The sequence below is a fragment of the Dysidea avara genome, chromosome 5, assembly GCF_963678975.1.
Source record: "Dysidea avara chromosome 5, odDysAvar1.4, whole genome shotgun sequence".
Lineage (NCBI taxonomy): Eukaryota > Metazoa > Porifera > Demospongiae > Dictyoceratida > Dysideidae > Dysidea > Dysidea avara.
This window is the reverse complement of record NC_089276.1, coordinates 16,102,611-16,123,922: the sequence shown is the minus strand read 5'-3', so window position 1 is coordinate 16,123,922 and position 21,312 is coordinate 16,102,611. Positions and strand designations below refer to the sequence as shown.

The window sequence follows — 21,312 nt, the reverse complement described above, 5'->3', positions numbered from 1 at the left end:
GAAGGTATTAATGAACTATTTATACATGATACACACCACATAATAATTAATAAATTATTTAGGTATTGTATAATTAAATATATTCATAATTAATGTGTTGCTATGCATTGTAAGGAAGCATAACCCAAAGAATCCACTTTAAATTTACCCATAAATTGCACACAAAAGTGCCATCCCAACTGTCAATATAATTAGTCCTTCTTTCACCTTCCTCTACCACAGTGCTTGGACAAAGGGTAGATTCTGGAGGAAGTAAGTACCTAGTCAAATGATTGGGTAGGTGTACAGGAAGTCCAGCTGCAGGGGGGCCTATTGAATCAGATGGGTAGGGGGTAAACGGCCTACCCACCTGGAAAGGAACAATTAGGTGCAATACGGAGTGTTTTTGGGAATTATGTTGCATTTATGCCAAAAATAGACCCACTTAGAGGGCCACAGAAGGACAGTTCACCTGTAGTGAGCTGTCTTCCACACAAGCATTATGTTCCTTCAAGGTTTTTCTGCCATTTATACCTATTTACTGAACATATAACACCTAGTAATCAATTTGGTGATCATTGAAAAGAAGAAACAAGGTCAAGTAGAAATAAATAGGGTAGGGGGGTGGGTAGTATCGATTCTACCTTTTATTAATATAATTAAATGATAAACAGTTGTAGCTGTTAACTGGGATCACAAGATGTAGCTAGCCTGTATAGTCACATTATGAACCCGCTGGTAAGTTAAAGGTACTTGACACTATTTCAACATTATCCCTGTATTAACACCCCATTTACACTGTCCCAGGTTAGCCAGAATGTTGTCAACTTTGGTTATTGAACTCGGGTTGGCACTTGTTCACACTGCTGCATCTGATGTGAGCTCAATAGTACAAGTGCCGAATAATAATTAGCTAAGATAAGCGCTCGAGCTTAGGGATTTCATAAAAGAAACTAGAATTGTAGTGAAGGAGTGTAGAACCAGCTGAAATAAGTTGTATAATGTTACAGATGCCATGTTTAAGCTAGTGGGTGCTACATTTACCAGGAATACTAATGCATCATTTGAGCGTAACTGTCACAAAATCTACCAGAACTACAGTACATCGTAGTCATTTTGAAGAACAGTTTTAGAGCATTGAACATACTCGCTGCGTGGCCAACAGAAGCAAGTTATATTGTTAACCTGAGTTGGCCAGGTCAGAATATGTTCACACTGTACCCTATCCCGGTCCAACCCATGCCAGCCCACCTCTCCTTTTTGTGCTGTGATGGACCAGGTTCAGCACTGCTCGATTGATTCACACTGCAATTTGTTTTGAGCTGTGCCGTGCTCTACCCAAGTTAAACAGTAGTGTGAATGGGGTGTAAGGGGCACCAAAGACATGTCCTTAAATAGAGCAGAAATGTACTATGGACACAATGGTAAGTTAAAGATATTTAATTTATGACATAATTTCAAGATCAGCTTAGTACTAAGGACAATGAAGACATGTCTTTTATAGTGCTAAACATATGTAATTTTTGCTCCTACAACACACCTATTAAACGTTCACTACTTGGTTGTGGATGGCTAAGCTTTGGTATATGACCTAAATTACAAAAATATTGAAATGCCTGTGAAGTATTATCACCTTAATTAACATGTTGGTTGTCATGACACCCTCCAGAGGGCAATGGCGACATCACCACCCATTCAGGACTTCGACCAGATTTGACAAAACCAGGCTTCCACACACATCCAAATTTGTGATTTTAAAGATCCATAACTCAATGTAGGAGTATGCTATCACTTTCAAAGTTTGACCTGTTAATGCATAAAGCAATGAAGGAATTGTGTGTAAATTGTAGGCCAATGGCATACTGAGTAGTCAAATTACAAATTGTTAAAGCCGAATAATTGAATGTGTGTGGAAGCCTGATTTTGTCAAATCCAGTCACTTACAGTATATACATACACACATATATGTGCTCTTATATACACAGTCTAGTACGTATGTTTGTCTAGCTATACACATCACCCTTCTACTGCACCTAGCTCTATTGCTTACTTTTTGTTTTGCAGATGCGTGTAGTTGACGTAATACGTCATAATGACAGTTGTGTGGTTCCACAAGGTGAGTTAGTAGTCTGGTTCTCAAATGTTGCGGATCCTTCAAACCCTGCTACATTTGATGGTGCTGTGACCAGGATAGCCCCATCCCAATGCTGGATTAGCCTTCTCAATACATATGCTGTCTACCGATTCGAGATCATCTCTTCTAAATACAAACATCATCGTACCATGGCAGTCTAAACTATTCGAAACAGTACCAGTTACCAGTACTGTATTCGAAACAGTACTTATCCAATTAGAACTGTTGCTGTTAGTTTCCTTTTCTATACAGTGCACGTTAATTAAGATTCACCAAAACTACCCTCCGATGGAGCATCTACAGAAGTCCAAAAAGGCCTACAAGATCCATGTAACTCGCCAGTTTGAAAGAGTGGAGGAACTAATTGCAAGTGAAACAGTTGATAAACTGCTTGTATCAACTCAATAATGTGTGTCCAGCTGTTGGATGGTCTCTGTTTTCTTCATTGAAAGTTCTTGGTAGGTTTGAAATAAGGACAGCAGCAGATGATGATGTGTAAGGCCCGACTTAAAATCAAACTGTATTTGAATTATTAATAATAGCAATATCAAAGTTCAGTACATCTATGGTCCCTGCTGTCTATATAGCCTATACAATTCACTACTAAAAGTGAAGTCCCACTCTGCCACGAGGTCACTTCCAGCTCACATGACTCTCTTGTGACTGTCCGTGTCTCTCTGGATCCTATAATGTGCTTGAGGAGGCAATTTTAGACATAGAAGACATGCAGGACATGTTCTTAGAAATGGTGAAGCTAATTAGCACATATGTAAAGATACATTTGAGGCCACACCCACCTGACTTGTTTGCAGCCTCCTTAGTACCTATGGTTGTCTCACCACCCTCTACATTAACTCAATATAGTGAAGCAGTTCCCCCACCTCTACCAGTTGACTCTCACACTCCTATATCCACTAACTCAGATGTAGTGAAATCACAACCACTGTTGAACATGTATCACATGTTTCCACAGGCACTTCCAGTACAACAGACCATAAATCTACAACAGTCACTGCACATACCACCATACAGATAGTGAGTCCTCAGTTATGTAACACAAGTTATCTCCTAAACTAGAGTTCATAACATTTTCTGGAGACCTCTTACTTGGCAAACATTTTGGGACTGCAGTCAATTCCAAACATACTGTACCTGTTCTTCGGATACTACACGCTTCCAATCGCAAATTGTGGTGTATTTCAAATTAGGAAATTGCAATTCATAGTGACAGAGTGCAATGCTTGCGCCGTGTACCAGTGCATATAATTTCCAATTTGTTTTCCGTCATAGCTCTGGTAGCATCCTCTCTTCCTCACATCTTCACAGTGATTCTTGAGGGTTTTCTCGACTTCCTTGTTTGCTTCGCATATAGCAGTTGGCAATATTTCTCTAGATAACGGGCCATTTGGAGAAGGCAATGTTACTTGCAAGTATTTCGAAGAGGCCTTGAAAAAGTGAAACAAATTAAGCTGTCTCATTTTTACCAATTTGCAGTAATTAGTAGTAAAATTCTGAAAATTCATAGGAAAAATGCCCACTATTAACGAAAATTGCAAAATTATTTTACTACAAAAATGTGACTCCATATGGTACCATCACAGCCATTTCTTGGCCGCCACCTTGGATTTCACATATTTTTCAACCTGGTTTTTTGAGGGCTGCACCCTTTTTCACAGCTTGGCTATTTTAGTTTAGATTAGTATAGAATTGTGACCTGATCTGTGAAAACCCAACATAATGGCGCATTTTTCAAATTCTTTATTATTGATATTTATAATCTACTTAGCCAAGTGTATGCTCTGGCCAAGTTTCAGCTTCATATGGCAACAGTTACAGCCCTACAAAGTAGCAACAACAGAAAGATCGATTTGTACAGCAAGTATTGGGAAAATAAATTACATGCGCTTACAAAAATGGTTGTAACTTACAAATACAATGTGGTACAGAGTAGCACCTCACACCATTGTGTTCGTCATAAATAGGGGACTCCATTACCGGGTAAGTTTTTTCTTCTATTACTATTTGTCACTGCATACAGAGATGAAATCAGTGAAGAAAAATCGATCGCGTACTATCATTTCAATGTGATGTAAACAAACGCCCATAACTTACGTATCCTATAGTTTACTGCAATGAAACAAAGATGTTTGAACTCCTCTTGTGTAGGCGAATAAGATGATATCCACGTTTTCATCCTAGGACCCTTGCTTCACAAAGAACAAAACGTTTAAAAATTTCACAAATTTTTTTTGTTTGATTACGCAAATATTTTACCCATTGCAAATCAATGGCTTATACAGTAGACCCTCGGTTATCCAAACCCCTTTGTTCTCAGGCAATGATAAAAGTGTTCGGTTAAGTGAATAGTTCGGATAATTGAAGCCCATACATTTATAATAATACAGAGCTCCGTTGAAATACTCTAATAGAACGTACACCTATACTCAAAATACTCTAATAGAACAGTCATTTTCAATTCCGGATAATCGAGGTTCCAGATAAATGAGGGTCGGATAAATGAGGGCCGGATAACCGAGGGTCTACTGTACTGAAAATTTAGGCTTGCGCCATTATGTTGGGTTTTCGCAGATCCGGTCACAATTATAATGTTAAGATAATGAGTTTGTATGAACAACAGGCAACTGAGGAAGTCATAGGATGGATAATAGCTTCCTCCACAAAGAGGTACGTGAAAATTACATACACAGCTTATCACATATAGTCTCTTCCTAAACCACTGATGATAGCAAACTGCTAAGCCACATCACACTGCAGCACTTGATCAACAGCAAACGAAACATAACACATATAATCATTGAAAACTGCTATGTCAGACAAGTTAATTTTTGCATGGTATGATGAAGTTTTAAAGCACATAACTAGCATCTAATTTGCCCAAATTTCCCCAGTTGCTGAGCTTGCATTACCCTATGAGAATAAGTTTTTTGATGGTACAATGACTATACTAATAGATTTAACACCTGCAATATCAGGAATTCTTAAATATACATACCACCAAAACTCATGTATGTAGTACAAATGACACATTCAGACACATTCCTGTATGCATACACTAAGTTCAGGGGGTGGAGTTATAGTAACATGTAAATAGCCACACAAGCATAAATGAGCAATCAACTAAGTGAGCCTACATGTTAGTAAACGTGCAGCAAATTTTGCATCTGGGATACGGGACATAATTATGTTCAATATAAGTTGATGCACTACACATGCTGACATTGAAGGAGTGTGAAAACATGGCCCGACCACAGCATGGAGATAAGAAGCCAACCCTAAAGCGGCTGCATCCAGGCATCACTTACCTGCATGCAGTAGCTAATGTTCTATTCAGATTGCAATTATAGCAAAAATCTCTACTCATGCAGACACTGGCAAAAGCCTAGGAGAACATGCAACCGGGACCAACAGAAATGCATGCAGCAATCCCGCAATGATCAGACACTGGCCACAGCCACACAACCACCGACAACACAAACACACACTGGGACACAGTAGTAAGAGTGCATTACAAATATCAACAAATTCATGAAACTACAGTAATCTCAACCATAGCACAGAGACAGTGAGACACACATGCAGCAAGTGTGAAAACACAGCCACTGATCCCTGGCATGCCCCACATGCCACAACCAATGTGCATGGTGAATAAGGCAAGCAACGACTCACATGCACAAAGGAAGATGTGACACATCTAAAACAGATGTGCAAAGCTTATTAGCATAGCCAAAAACTACTACGCCTGCAATCACCGGCAAACGTGCAAAGGAGGATGCAAATAGAGATCAAAGATACATGGCAAACCCAAGATAACCCCAGTAACAACACTTATTGTGCCCTAATACATATGTAGCACACCCAGCAGGCCAGACACACCGCAACCACACAGAAAGCAGCAGCCACCAATCCACAGGCATGCTACAGCTGGTGCACATGTACGTATAAGCGCAGCGGCAATATATTCTGAAATGCAAGACAAGTGCCAAATTTGCAAATATAGCAAAATGTTTATTATCCATGCAGATATCAGTGAAGAACTTGAAATGGATCCAAAAGGTAGCTGCAGGCAAGCAGCAGCCTATGTGCACAATTATGCATGCAGCACAACCAAAATACAGCACAAGGTTCATGAACAAAACTATCATAAATGCCCACATAGGTGGTGTTTAGGAGAGGTACATGTAACTGGAGATATGTACACTGCTAGCCCGCAAACAACTACACCAATATACACTGCAATGTAAATGGCAAGCCTGCAGTCAACGACAGGCAAAACCAAGCACACATAGCCTCAATTACTGGTATGCAGCATCTTGTGAACATGCTGTGTTTTTAGAAACAGCTAAGGCACAGCAACTACTACTATTACTATGCAACAGGCAGTTGCAGCAGCAGCAACCACAAATACTACAGCAAGCAATGTGCCCACGCAAGAATAAGTATGCAACCAAAGACAATTATCAAGTGACAAAAGGTGTGAAAAAGTACAATGACACCCAGCCCGCAAACAACTGAAGCACAGCAACCACCATGCACATTTCCCAGCTGACTAATGGCTACGGCATCCAAAGTGCAGCAATCATACAACCACACGTGAGACAGCAAATGGCCTGTGAACAACTGTAAATCAAAGGAGCATGCAACTGCAGCCTGGAAGTGCATAGAGCCTGCAAACAATCATAGAACAGATTACCCACAACATGTGCAGCAACTAACAATGAGTCAGTCAATGTTAGCAATACCTGCCAATGCCAAAAAAGAGAGAAACATTTACAGTTGCAGCTAATGCACAGAGTCATATAAAAGCACACATGAGTAACACACACAAATACCCTGCACACATACATCAACAACGCATGCATACACCTGGTCGCAGGTCTCACCTATGCCAGTGCAGACATGCAAGAATTGGTAAATATCACATGCAAGCAGATACCCTTATGAGAGAGGTATTCCATTTATTTTGTTTCAATAGTCAAGAGCATAACTAATGGTGGAGGGACTATGCAGTGACAGAGCCCAACGACAGGCTCACAACATGAAACAGCAAAACAATATCACCTGCAGTACGGCAGCAGTATCTGCAGTGCAGTAGCAGAGACAGCAGTAATAACAAGTATACAGTAGCACTCTTAATGTATTATGTAGCAGTATTCTCAGTGCATTATTCAGCAGCACTAACAGTAAATCATGCAGCAGCACTGTCATTAAACACATGCAAGGCTAAATGCAGACAGTTTGACATGAGAGGGGTGTCTTGCAAAAAGACACTTTCAACAGGCATGCATGCAAGTAAGGTATAACCTTAAATTTTCTGCTTCAATAGTCAAATGCATAACTAATGGCAGAGGATGGGATGGGGAAGGGGTGGATGCTAGTTCAATCATGGAATAGCAATGATGTAAGCAACAGTAATGATAATGTAGGAGTTAGAATTATAATTTGAATGACTAAGAACAGTGTAACAGTTATGTAAACATGGTAAGCAATATTATAGAACATGTGTATCTATGGAAGCAGTAATTACAGGCATGCCTAAAGCCAGGCAACATGCAAGCAGGAGAAGTAATAACAAAAACCTGTAACCATAGATAATAGAGAACTTAAAAAGGATAAGAAGCACAATAACGTGACGTCACAAAATACGTACATTTCTATTGGAATTGTGCGTATTACGTGACTAACATACTTGTTATGCTTGCTGCGCTTGTATCAAAGAGAAACAAATTGTTGTAATCCCTATTCCAACTTAAAATTCTTCTACTTGTTTGTGTACTTGTTTTATAACATAGTTATGACTAATGAACTTGCACATACTGCATTAAAAAATGGTACCAGGCATGCCATAAAATTAATTTTGTGTCTTACTTAACAAATGCCCCAACAATAAACTACTGAAAAGTGCAATGAGAAATGCAATGAGTAGAGATGAGTAGAGAGAGATTGAGATGAGATGAGTAGTGCAAAGAAATATAATAATTAGAAGTATATAAGAATAATAGTTAGAAGAATAATGTAATAGTTAGAAGTAGTAGAGATAGAGATGAGATGAGTAGTGCAATGAAGTATACGAGCAATAAGAGTAATAGCTACGACCACAGCCACATGGACCAAGGTACGTAGTCACCATTTTTGGGTATTTGACTTACAGCTAGGCCATGGCATTACCAAGCTAGACCCCCAGCCCCCCTAAATAAAGGTGTCTCCTCCACCCCTGACAGGAAATAAATTACAGGCACTTACTAAAAGAGCTATAATCCATTATGCAGTTTTGTATACAGAGATACCATCATGTTCCCCATGAACAGGTGAATCCATTGCTGGGTAAGTTATTCTTACAGGTCCTTCCCACAACTAGAGTGAGGGGGAAAAGAAAGATGATAAATGTGAGATAAACTAATGTCCATATATTCTGTCCTCTTGGGAGTGCTGACATGAAACTAAGATTTTGAACTTCTCTTGCTTCAGGATATACTAGCATACCAAGGTTTTTTTTTCTGTTAGCATCTTCCTTTATTGTAAAACAAGTGCTCAGAAATATTTCATAAATTGTAAGTACAGTATTTTACCCCATTGTGTTTAGTAATGCACTCTACTGCAAAATTAAGCTAGTGTAAACAAGAACATTTTACGATAAGCAGCAGTATTTCCTGCATCTGCATATAAAGCAATTTCCAGCAATCATGCAAAGTTACTTTTAAAGTATACACACACACATACAGCAATCTGTTACTAAGAACAAACTGTGCATGCTAGCGTACAGGATATATGTAACATTATAATGTCTATTCGAAGTAATTATTGCTGTCAATTCGTACAGTACAGTGCATACTGTATGATATATTGATGAATGATGATACAAGTATTTCTTACAGTTGTTTGAAAGTTTTGTCTGTGTCAATATAGGAACTTGTCCGCTGCTTGATGCTCCCGATAATGGAAGGATTCACTGTTCACAGGGAATTGATGGTGTTGCAATGGAAAAAGATATCTGTATTTATGTATGCAATGAAGGGTTTGATGTACATGGTTACATTACTAGAGATTGCCAGAGTAATGGGACTTGGACTGGTGTTGATTCTACTTGTGAAAGAGGTATAACTTTAGATTACTGTATCATATACTGCATGTCAAGAACATGGTATGGCACCAAGATAGCCAGCATGCAATGTGGTGGGTATGATGACAGGAGAAAGAAAATGCAATTCATACGCATTTTTATGTGGCTCTGCAATCCATTCTCCAAGTGGAATAATTTTATGTTGTAAATTTCCTCTACCTTCAATACCCCCATACTCCAGATTTGAGCAAGATCATGCAATGCATTCATGAAATACAACCCTAACGTTGGCTTCTTTGTTTTGAGGAGTTAGATTTATCTTCTCTTTGCACACTTTACAAGATACATTATAAAATACAAATGGACGTTTTGATTGCTCTTAAATTTGCGTACATTAAGAATGCATTTAGGTGAATTCATATACTATGTGTGGTGCAAATAAAATTATGCAGGATGAGTTAAGGATGATTATTTGCTTACAACAATTTTTGTCATGCCTACATGATATATTACTCAAAAGAATAACTTGAAAATCAGTCTGTGTGTAGGTTAACCATCTTACTTCAAATCTTTGTGGTTTAGTAGTGACAGCTGCAGAACTACAAAAAAGAAAACCAACCTAGTGTAAAATCATGGGTTTAAAATACTCTAAAAGAACTTTCACTGAGAATTTTAAAAAGGTATGCAATAGAAAGCTTGTCCAGGGTTCAAACCAGGGACCTCCATACCCAACTCCTAAACCCTTCACCATTGAGCCACTGTTGTTAGCTGTTCACCTCACTTTTCTCCCTTATATGGGGTTCCTGATAATTTTCTTGAATGTAGTCAAACTGCCAGCACGACACAGCTTTTATCCTGGCAAAACACTAAAGGGGTACCAGTTTTGAGTTTTTCAGTGCTCAAATTTAGTCTGCCAAAAGTAGTATAACATAATTAAGTTACAGCAAGTAAACCATAGGCGTTGGAACCAGGGGGGCCATGGCCCCCACACTTTTTGAAAAACCTAATTTTTGCCCCCCCCCCACTTTTTGATGCACTATATTACATTGCTAAATCCCTATAAATTGTGCTGCAGCAGTACTTCACAATAATCTCTGCATGGAGAAACCATACAAATGCACACAAATACTTACAAGAGCATATTAACAGGAAACGGGAAGTATTTCAAGTGCTGTTTTTAGTAGAGCCACGTGTTCACACTTGCAGCTGAAATACAACATGTCACAATGAAAGATTTTCGAGTTTTTGCCTTGTCCATCTAAGAAAGCAAAAGTAGTAGAACCCTCCAGCCCAGACTCCAGGTTAGTAGTGCATAGTGAAGATTCCCATTACTAAATCCTACAATTGCAGTTACCTGAGTACTGAAATAAAATTGTTTACCTTTTAACTTGTAACTGAAGAATTAACAGTGAGCTACATATACGTAGCTAGAGTGAATAGATATTGGGGTGTGTGCATTTTAGCTATGATATGATGTGATATTTCACTCATGCATGTTAGCTGTATTCATGCAGCTTACCAATTTATTTATACATGTTATAACAAAGAGAGAACACTTAGTCAGCTTTATTGTTCTAACTATAGTGAAGACTGTGAAGTCAGGAAAACTGATCATGAATTGCAAACACCTCAAGCAAGCACGACCACAGAACCAGCAACGAAACCTTTGGTCAAATCTGGTCATGGTTATGTTCCAGCTGAAGTTATTACCTCGAATGAAAGCTTACCTTCAACCTCTGCATTTTTTGTTGATTCAAATGAACCAACTGCCACTAACCTTATACAGTGCAAAGCACAGTGTTGCCAAGATTCCCTTGAAGTGTACCAGGTAACTGATCCTAATGTGCTTAAAAGCACCAAAAAGGTACAAGGGCATGCTAGGCAGTTTAATGCAGATTGGTACAAAAGTTACTCATGGTTAGTTCTATGTGTGACAAGATTGTTTGCATTTTATGCTATCTGTTGCTATTGCTTTAATCGGAATCTTTTGACTGATAAGTTGGGCGAAGCTACACTTATCACAGAAGGCTTTAATAACTGGAAAAAGGCCACTGAACGTTTTGATCGTCATGAAAAGTCAGGTCTTCATAGAGAGGCTATGTTAAATTTAGCGATGTTGAACCAACCAGGCATAGATGCTCATTTAAATAGTCAGCACAAATTAGAACTCAAAACTAGAAGAGACAGCTTTCTTATTTTGATGTCTTCATTACAGTATCTTCTAAGACAAGGATTAGCCATAAGAGTTCATGAAGACATGGAAGGTAACTTAATGCAATTACTGCTACTTAGAGCTAAAGATAATCGTGGCCTTCAAAAGTTTATAAGTGAAAGGTGTTATCTTTCAGCTGAAATTACAACTGAATTAATAGGCTTGATGGCTAAAAGAGTTCGAGATAATCTGTTATCAGAGATAAAGAAAGCTGGAATTTTTTCCTTGATAGCGGACGAAACAACTGATATTAGCCACAAGGAGCAATTGTGTATTGCAATAAGGTGGGTTGATGATCTAATTTGGATTCATGAGGCACCTTTACACTTGATAGACATTCCCCAAACAAATGCTGAAACCATCTCTTATGTAATAAAGACATTCATTGTAGGAATAATGCTGCCCTTTGACCAATGCCGAGGCCAAGCATATGATGGAGCAGCAAATATGAGTGGGCATATTAATGAAGTGGCAGCAAAACTTCAGGAAATTGAGCCTAGGGCTATATATGTACACTGGTTGGTACACTGCACTAACTTAAGCTTGCAGCAAGTAGGTAGACAGGTTTTGTGCATACACGAGGCTCTCAATTTAGTAATGGAGTTAAGCCATTTCATAAGAAACTCTCCAAAGCGATCTAGCTTATTTGAAAGTTTAATGGGTAATATATCATGTGGTGCTGCTGTTACCACTCTCAAGCCACTTTGTCCAACACATTGGACAGCAAGGACATGAGCAGTGGATGCAGCTTTAAAAAACTACAGCTTGATTCAAGACACGCTTGATGAAATCAAAGAAGGCAAAGATGAATATGCTTTAAAGGCTGTTGGTCTCCTTAATAGCATGGAGAAGTTTAGTATGTACTTTGGACTCCAGTTGTCCCACTTTATATTCTCAGCCACAGAACAGCTTTCCATTGCACTTCAAGGGAAAGAAACATCTCTGCAGCAAGCAGTACAGGCATCGAGGCTGACTATTGGTTTTCTAGCAAGGCAGCGAGATGATAATTTATTCAACACATTTTATTCAAGAATACTTGGAGCATCAGATGGTCTCACTAACCAGCCAATTTTACCACGATTAAGGAGGCCGCCGAGACGAAGAGATAGCGCATCATCAGCACATGTTTTTGAGACCCCTCAAGCTTATTACAAACAGCAGTATTTTGAAGCACTTGACATTGTTGTCACTGATTTGCATACTAGGTTTCAACAAGATAGGGGAATGCCTCTTGCTGCGTTATTGGAAAAAACCTTGTTAGATGCTGCTAATGGTAGCTTTACCATGATACCCACTGAGTTGGAAATTTATAAGTGTGATGTAAATATTGACAGGCTAACTGCTCAGCTGAAAATGTTACCAGAGCATATTCGTATATAATGAGCTAAATCCCACTACTTGCATAAAACAAGTGACCATACTTACAACCTTAAGTGAAGTAATGAATGCAGTTGAAAGTAGTAAAACTTTATTTAGTGAGGTCAGAACATTGCTACAATTTGTACACACTATAACAGTAACTTCTGCCACTGCAGAATGCACCTTCTCTGCTTTGCGCCGTCTGAAAACTCACTTACGATCTAGCATGCTCCAGTCACGTCTCAGCAACTGTATGATTCTGCATGTGCACAAAGAAAAAAAAACAGATCAAATAGATCTAGTTAGTGTTGCCAAAGAGTTTATTGCAAAGTGTGAAAGAAGAAGATTGTTTTTGGTACATTTGATTCTTGAAGAATTAAGTTACATTTAGTTGTAACCATTTACCTTGTATTTGTAGCTACGGTAATGCATGCATGTGCAGTGCTATATATCATGAACCACCATTTCATAGTTACATGCACATGATGATGATTGTATAGTTGTTTATACCAGCAAGTAATTAAATTAAACAATGGCTAAATTTGATTCATACATGTGTACTAGGACCGTTATAGCTATGATGTCAGCATGGTATAAAGCTTTATATTGTATATGTATTAGCTCTGGTACACTAAGCTTACAGTATGAGATAAATTAGATTAAATCAACCAGGCTAAATTAATATATCAACCATGTACATATATACACTCTGGATCCACACAGTATACTGGATGCATGTTAGCATTAAAGTACAATTCACACAGATACTGAGCTAGCTTATCGTAGCACAAAATTAATGTACAAGTTCCAGTGTTCATCTCTTACAACTACAATTAAGTTCATTTATGGCTACAAAATACTGTATACATAAGATAGGTGAGTATGCATGCTGTGCACCCTAAGATACATCTCACACGTTCAGCCATAAGCTGCTCAGTTTGTTTCTCACTTAGTGAGATAGTCTCTGACCATCCCGGCTGAATCCACGGCTCACTCCAAGCCCTAAACAGAATCACTGCCAGTTATATAGAAAACTTCAAGGTCGACATAAATCCAGTGATTTAATTGGTTATGCCCAAACAGACAGTGAGTCTCTTGGAAGGCAGGTAATTTCAATCAGGTACTTTCCCATAGTATTACCTGTGCCTTTATTTAATGCCCTCTATCACATGATTCCAAAATTTAAATTGTCGTGACTGTCAGACTGTGAAGATGTCTGATGCAGGAAATCGTGTGGTGTTTGACACTGGCAGCCGATAAATGTGTGTTAAACACTGAGCATACAGTAGTGGCAGTACAGTGAAACGGTGATTTCAACAGTGAAGTTCATGGAAGTGGATGTCCTCTTCAATTTAATGCTCCCCGGATTGTTAACATTCCGAGTTTCAAAACACGAAATGGAGTAGTGAGTCTATACGCCAACTACGGAGAGGTTTGAGACAAGCTATAGAGTGGTGAAACTGACAAGAGATTATGTTCTCTTCGTTTTAATGCTCCCCAGATTGTGCCGAGTTTTGAAACAAGACGTGACGTAGCTAGTGAGTGTAATGCCTGTGGAGAGTTGAAGACTGCTGTCAGAGTGCTAAATGAGAAGTAGTTCATTTTCAGCCGTCTATCAAGTTATGTCCTGTGTTCACGTGCCGTAGTATCGACTCTAGCAATAAGCTGCATAAACAGCAGTGTCTCAGCAAGCTAGTTGTATAAGTAGCTATGCACTTTATCAAAGTTTTGTGTAGTGCAAAGCTCACGAAGATGGGCTCTTTGTTGAATTTTTTCTATATTTAGTACTAGCTAGGTCACGTGTGTGCTATAGTTAGGTTTGCCCCCCCACACACTCCTAAATATGTTCCTACGCCTTTGGGGATGCTATATAAGCTACTGTGTTACTGTAAACTGAAATTTCATGCATTAAGTGGTCAAAATTAACTGCTATTGTGACAGGATATTTGAGCAACAGGCTAATATACAGTACTGCTCAAATACAACTTCACACACATGCAGTGCAACTAAAACATGGCACATGTGTACTTAAAAATTTATGCATGTGCATGTAAAAATGCACAGCTACTATTTTTTTCCTTACTTTGGCCCCTATTCTGTTACACCTTATCATTCACTAAGTCAAGTCATTAAGTCTAAGTCCTTGAAATTAAGTTAGGTAATCCTAAAGCTGCAGCACGTGTTGCTGTCAGACCTTCAGTTCTGGTCACTGTAAAGTGTTAATAATAATAATTACATAACCAAGTAATAAGAATAATACAAAAATATGTTAAATTACATCATAAATAATTAATGAGTTAATTAATTAATGTATGTACAGGCAAACTACGTAGCACTCACACAAATATTCACTGGTAATGTGTTAGACGATAGGAGATAAAGCAAAATAAAAAGGCGTTTCTTCTTCCGTGCCTTTGTTAATTAGTTAGGCTTTCTAATAGACGCTGTCCTTTTACATCTTGACAACCAGTTCAAATGCATCACGCGTTAGTTACAAGCCATTCCACTCACATAACCTGTTTGAGTACCCAACAACCAGTTTATATGCACTGTGCGTAAACTAACTATTCAACTCGTATAACCAGTTAGAGAACCAGGCTTGTAGTTCATAGCAACGACTGCATATGTGGTGCGCTTTAAACTAGGTATTCGATACTTCAAACCTTGCTTCAAACCACGACCCAATGCTTCCAGCTTATTCAAAACGAGCTCACTAGATGGGGTTGAATGAACTAGAGCCGATGCTGTCTGATATCGAGTGTGAGACACCCAGCCAAACTAGAAGAAAGCACGAGCTGTAGCGATACTGACGAGCCGTAGCGACACTTACGAGACGATAACAAGCAGGAGTGAAAGGTTTTCACCAAAAGAAGTGTTGTAAGTTGTGTTAATAAATAGAGCTGGGTCTAAGAGGTAGCACAGGGCAATGTCAAACACACAAAATAATTTTTTATTGAAAATTATAAATTATAGAGTAATTGAAACTGAGATAACTCCATAAATGCTCCATTCAGCCATACATATAAAACCAAGTATTTTCCTGTTGATTTAACTGTAATGTTGACTTGCACCAACTAGTTCTTAGATTTCTACTGCTGAAATGTTTTGAATTTCAAACCACTAAACTACAAACAATTTTTGAAAAAACTGTTAAAAATTTGCAATGTCAACTTGAAAAACTATAGGTGTCCCTTTCTTAGCTTCCCGTAAGTTTGACACTGCTAATGTGAAACAGCAAATTTTAATGTAGATACATTTACAATGTATTGATTATAAAGTGGACTTAAAATATATTGTGACATTTGTTCTTCAGCAATGCTACGGAGAGGCTATCTCTGATGTCCATCAATCATCAGTGTTAAAATTTATGAAACTGCTTCCTCAAAAGTCATAACTGTACTGCAACAACTGTTTTTCACCCTGACTTTTCAACCTATGTCTTTACCTACACACACAAAACACATACACAAAAAATCACTGTACTTGTTTTGAAGAACATAATATTGTGTTTGTGTGTACACATGTGATGCGTGCATGTGTGTGTATGTATGTGTGTGTGTGTGTGCATGTAGTGTAGCGGGTGGTGACAATTGCATGGTAGCAATAGTGTGATAACTGATTAGATCTGGGGAACATGTATTTTTACAGTGGACCTGTTAATCAGGGCACTTGAAAATGAGGACACCTGTGCAATCTGAATGATCCCAAAGTATCTCTTAGCATGTAAACTGACCTGAAAAATAAGGACACCTTGATAATCAGGACACTCCGGTTGGTCCTTCAGTCAACCCAGCAGTCGTAATGGGAAAGTATGGACACTGGAGAAGTGATTATCAATTTTGTATGTCTCACTTATTGGGTTAAAGGAAGGTGTGATTGTGGGTGATCATGACATCATTTCCGTTGAATGCTAATCTTCCTCTGTGAGGATTAGTTTGAGTGTTCATATTTGTATAAAGGTACCCCATACCAAGAGTATATATAGCAACCAACAGTATCAATTGATGTATAGTGCTCCCTCGATTATCTGAACATATGGTTATCCAAACAGCAGAATTGACTGCTCTATTAGAGTATTTTGTTAAAGATGTATGTTCTATTAGAGTATTTGAGCTCGTATACAAGTGAATAGGCTTTGATTATCCTAACTTTTTGATCTGAACATGTCTTTGACCCAAGTGGGTTGGGTAATCAAGGGAACACTGTATTACTCTGTGATTAATGATTAAGTGGAGTAACACGGATATTTCAGTAATAGTTTTTTATACGAAATGGTAATTTGAAATAGCCCTTTAGGTAACCCTATTTCTGTCCATTCACTAGCTGGAATAAAAACCATTGGCAAAAAATGTTTAAGTTATGTTATTTATTGTTGTACAGTAGTTAAGTAATTTAATCAGTCAATCCAGCCCACATCTTTAATTACTCTAGGTAGAACTAAAAAGCGTGATGGATCTAGCTATGCAACTGCTGCTTGAAGGTCATTATTGTTAAATTTTAACCCTGCCTTGTCACAGTAGCTGTTTTCCATTCTGATGTTTTATACCCAGTGGCATAGCCAGGCTTTTTGCCATGCCAGGGTACTGAGCGGGCAAGCCTTTCAGCCATGCAAGGTACATACACATTCCCATCTTCATATGGACATCAGTACAGCATTTTAAAAATGTGTATGCATCAGTACGTATAGCTACTTCACCTACTCTACAATATGCAAGATGAACTTTAATCTTATTCTAAGTGAATGCTAGCTAGCTATTGGCTTTCCTGTTCCGTACATACATCTCTGTGTCTTACTACGAAAAAACCTGAATTAAAGTATGAGGCACTTTTTTAGTGTTGTATCACATGATGACTATATCCTGCCAGTTGTCAGCCTAGAAACAAAAAAAAAGAAAACAATTGCTGACTGAACAAGTATTCCATACTGTTTGAACTATGAATAAGTAATATCTGACATGGCTAGGCGGGTGCTAATGCCTCAAATATCTTGCCTCAGTATTCTCTGATCTAAGGTTTGACCACACCGATAGTTGTGCAAATTAATCCAAATGTTAACTGTCCATAAGAATCAATACCAATCCTTGTCCTTCACTCCTTGCATAGACAATACATACTTCCGTGCTCCTTAATTGTCACTATGCTACGGGGTCTTTTGAAATCACATGATCTCGCTTCTATTTATTGCCTCCTATTATTAGTTGCTCGCAGGGAAAATCCCTTAGATACCCATCTCTGTGGATCTACTAGTTGGAAAGAAACTTGAAATATTGGCAATAATAACACAGTTAGTATTGTGAAAGTTATGGCTATCACAATAATGGAGTAGCTAACTTTATCCATCCCACGTCTTTAATTACTCTGGGTGGCTGATGGTGGGGCAAAGTAGTCTGATGCCAGGGAAATGCCCTGGCTTGCCCGGGTTTGGCTACGCCACTGTTTATACCTACCCTTGTACCATATTTTTAAAAAAAGTATTATTCTTGTTTTAGCCACTGAGTGTTCAATAACTGCTGAATCGCGACAGTCTCTTTTACATCCAATAGGATAGTTACTCTAATACCATACCTGTTTCACTGCCCGTACAAAAGTCTCAATAGTAGCAGTGAAGTTTATCCCGTATTTCACTGGTAGCAGTGAAAAAGTTGCAATTGCAATGTCATTTGCTAGAATTTATGTTAACAAAGTAGCGCTAATTAGTGTTGATGCGTGTTTAGTACATAGTGACAAATTGCGTACATAGCAACGCTAATGCACAGCATGCGTATATGCAGTATATGTAGTGAGTATAGTATTAACTGGGAATAGCATGGGTAGCAGTGAAATTTGGGATAAATACCACTCTTGTTGTATTGGAAATGGTAAATTTCACTCGACGAAACTCGGCTTCGCCTCATGAAATTTATCCCCATTTCCAATACAACACTCGTGGTATTTATCCCAAAATTTCACTGCTACCCATGCTATTACTAGTACTAATACTGCACTTAGTAATATATAAACTGCTAAAATTCAGCCTCATGTTGGGAAAAATTTCATGCATTGTATGTTTTTAACAAAAGCTTGCTTTACTGTAAAATTCAAGATTGAGATACTGTACCCTAATAGAACAGTCACCTTTATACAACAGTTTAATAATTATGCTGTGGTAAACTGCTAATATCACCCTCAGATTCAACCTCAAGGGTCTAATTGTTTTCGGGGTGCATGTTCCAGACACCCTAAGAAGCATACTAAGGTATGCCTTCCTTTTAATGTGGACACTGGATCAGAGAAATGATTGTCAGTTTCCTTTGTCTCATTTATTGAGTAAGAAGCAGGTGGGACTGCAGGTGATTATGCCATGTAATAATGCCATCGCCTGTGAACCTCATGCTGAATGTCTTTATGAGAGTAAGTCTACATTTAATGGGTGTTCCGATTGAATGCACAGATACCCCATACATATGGACAAATAGACATTTATTCAGAATAATAAGTCCCAGAGAAGTTACGGCTATATGTGTAACTGCATTTGTTTGCATGGATATCACATGTGGGATGAAGCAGTTTTATGTATTCTTGTTTTGTAGAATGACGAGTAAATGGAATTCCTGTCTCAAGTTACTAATAATGGATGATAAAAAAAACACTTATTGTATCATTTTGTATGTATCCAATTATGTTGTTACCATAGAGTGTAGCATCAGAATTCCACTAAAACAAATGTCAATTAATGATTGTTCTATTAGGTCATTAAGTGGGTGGCTTTCTCTATCTTTTTTGATGTTGAAAAATCTGCCCTGCTTCCATTGCTTTAGTGATGTTACTAACTGACACTACATCTATGTTTTGTGGCATCATCAGGGTTATGGGGACAAGGCAGAGAGGCCATCTTAAACTGCTATTCATTTGTGACACAACCAGCTGATGAAGTAGGACCACAAATCCTCAATTATTCGTTGTTTATAAGTGATTGCTCTCATTAGATGAATGTTCATATTAGTTGTGTATGTTCTATTAGAGTAGTTGAACTGAACTCCATGTAAACAAATGGGCTTCGTTTATTCAAACAAATTCACTTATCTGAACACTTTTATGATTGAACTGGCACACAGGTGTTTGGATAATGGAGGTCCTACTGTACTTATTATGCATCACAGTTAGACAAAGCAATCACAAATTGTTTTATATGTTTATAAATGTACTTGGTTATGTGTGACCCGGTCCTTGTAATATAATAATAAGTGTCTGAATACCATTGGTTTACAAGCTACTTTAGTGAAGATAATACAAAAGACTGTTTTGTTGTCATCAGTTCACCTAATGAGATGTTATTTAAACATAATTAATATTAGCATTAACATCATTGCAGCCATTTCTTTGCCGCCACCTTTGATTTCACAAGTTTTTTCATCCAGGCTTTTTAAGGCCGCACCATTTTTCACAGCTTGACTGTTTTGTGTGGATTTCACTTCTTTTTGTACTTTGTAAGGCCCCAAAACCAGCCTATGGCTGACTTTGAGGTTTGTTTGTACTCACATTTCTTCTTTTCTATGCAGATACAATGAAGATTATTGAAGACAGACTTATAAATGTATTTCATTGCATGATTTAATTCAATATTTTGATAATATTATTGTAATATTTTAATAGAGTGCACATTTTTTAGACTTCTAATAGAACATACATAGAATGTTCTAGAACAATCTAGTACTTCTATTGGTAGATCTATGAAATTATACAAATGTTTAATTATAAGCAGATTTCAACTAGTAATTTCATTTATAAAGCAGAAATTAAGTGAGGTGATCAGTTAAAGTAGCAGTGATTCAGTGGTTAGAGATGCAGGTGTTAAGTATGGAGGTCCCTGGTTCAAACTCGGGTAAGGTAAATACTAAGGTTTTAATTTTGACATTTTTTGCACACTTTTTTTTACCCGTGGTGACTGCTCTATTGGAGTAACTCGATCCCATGATTTTATATTTGTTTGATTTTTGCTTTATAGCTTTGCCGCTTTAACTCTATTACTATTCAAACTATCAAAAGGCACTGCTATGATGATTGGCCTATCTACACACCTATTCAGTTTCAAGTTATTCCTATACTCGGTTTATCCTGTAGCCGTGACAGAAGTTAGATTTTTTTACGTGAATAAATGCTCATAACTCCTTGGATATTCCTCAGATTCACAGCAAATGTGGTACGTGAGTCCACCATTACACGCTCTTCACTTGTGCCAAGATCAAGGCAATGGAGTTACACGTTCGCATTTTATAGCAATTTTGCAAAGTGTGCGAAAAGCAATTGAAGCCCCCGTAGCTCCCTGTATGGCATAAGAAGAAGACAAAAATGAAGAAATTAAAACGAAGCTTTGAACACCATATCTTGCATATGGCTGTTGTGAATTTAATCAAATTTGTTGTGTTGTGTACCCTACCTGGTGGACTGCTATAACGCAGTGCTTTGGAGAAGGGGCCATAGAGCTATGCACACGTGAAAAAGCTGTTTTCTTTCTTCTTGTCAATATACTCATGGTGTGGTGCACTGGCTTTCTTGGCCACAGTTGTGATA

The 21,312-nt window shown here is 38.1% G+C and overlaps 1 protein-coding gene across 1 annotated transcript in view; it reads left to right on the top strand.

Annotated features, from left to right (window-relative positions):
* LOC136256838 (uncharacterized) overlaps nt 1-21,312 on the top strand; it is a 173,569-nt gene that overhangs the window by 36,464 nt on the left and 115,793 nt on the right. The window contains exon 4 of the mRNA XM_066049883.1: nt 9,038-9,226. Within this exon, the coding sequence (XP_065905955.1) occupies nt 9,038-9,226 (189 nt within the window). The remainder of the gene's footprint in view (nt 1-9,037; nt 9,227-21,312) is intronic.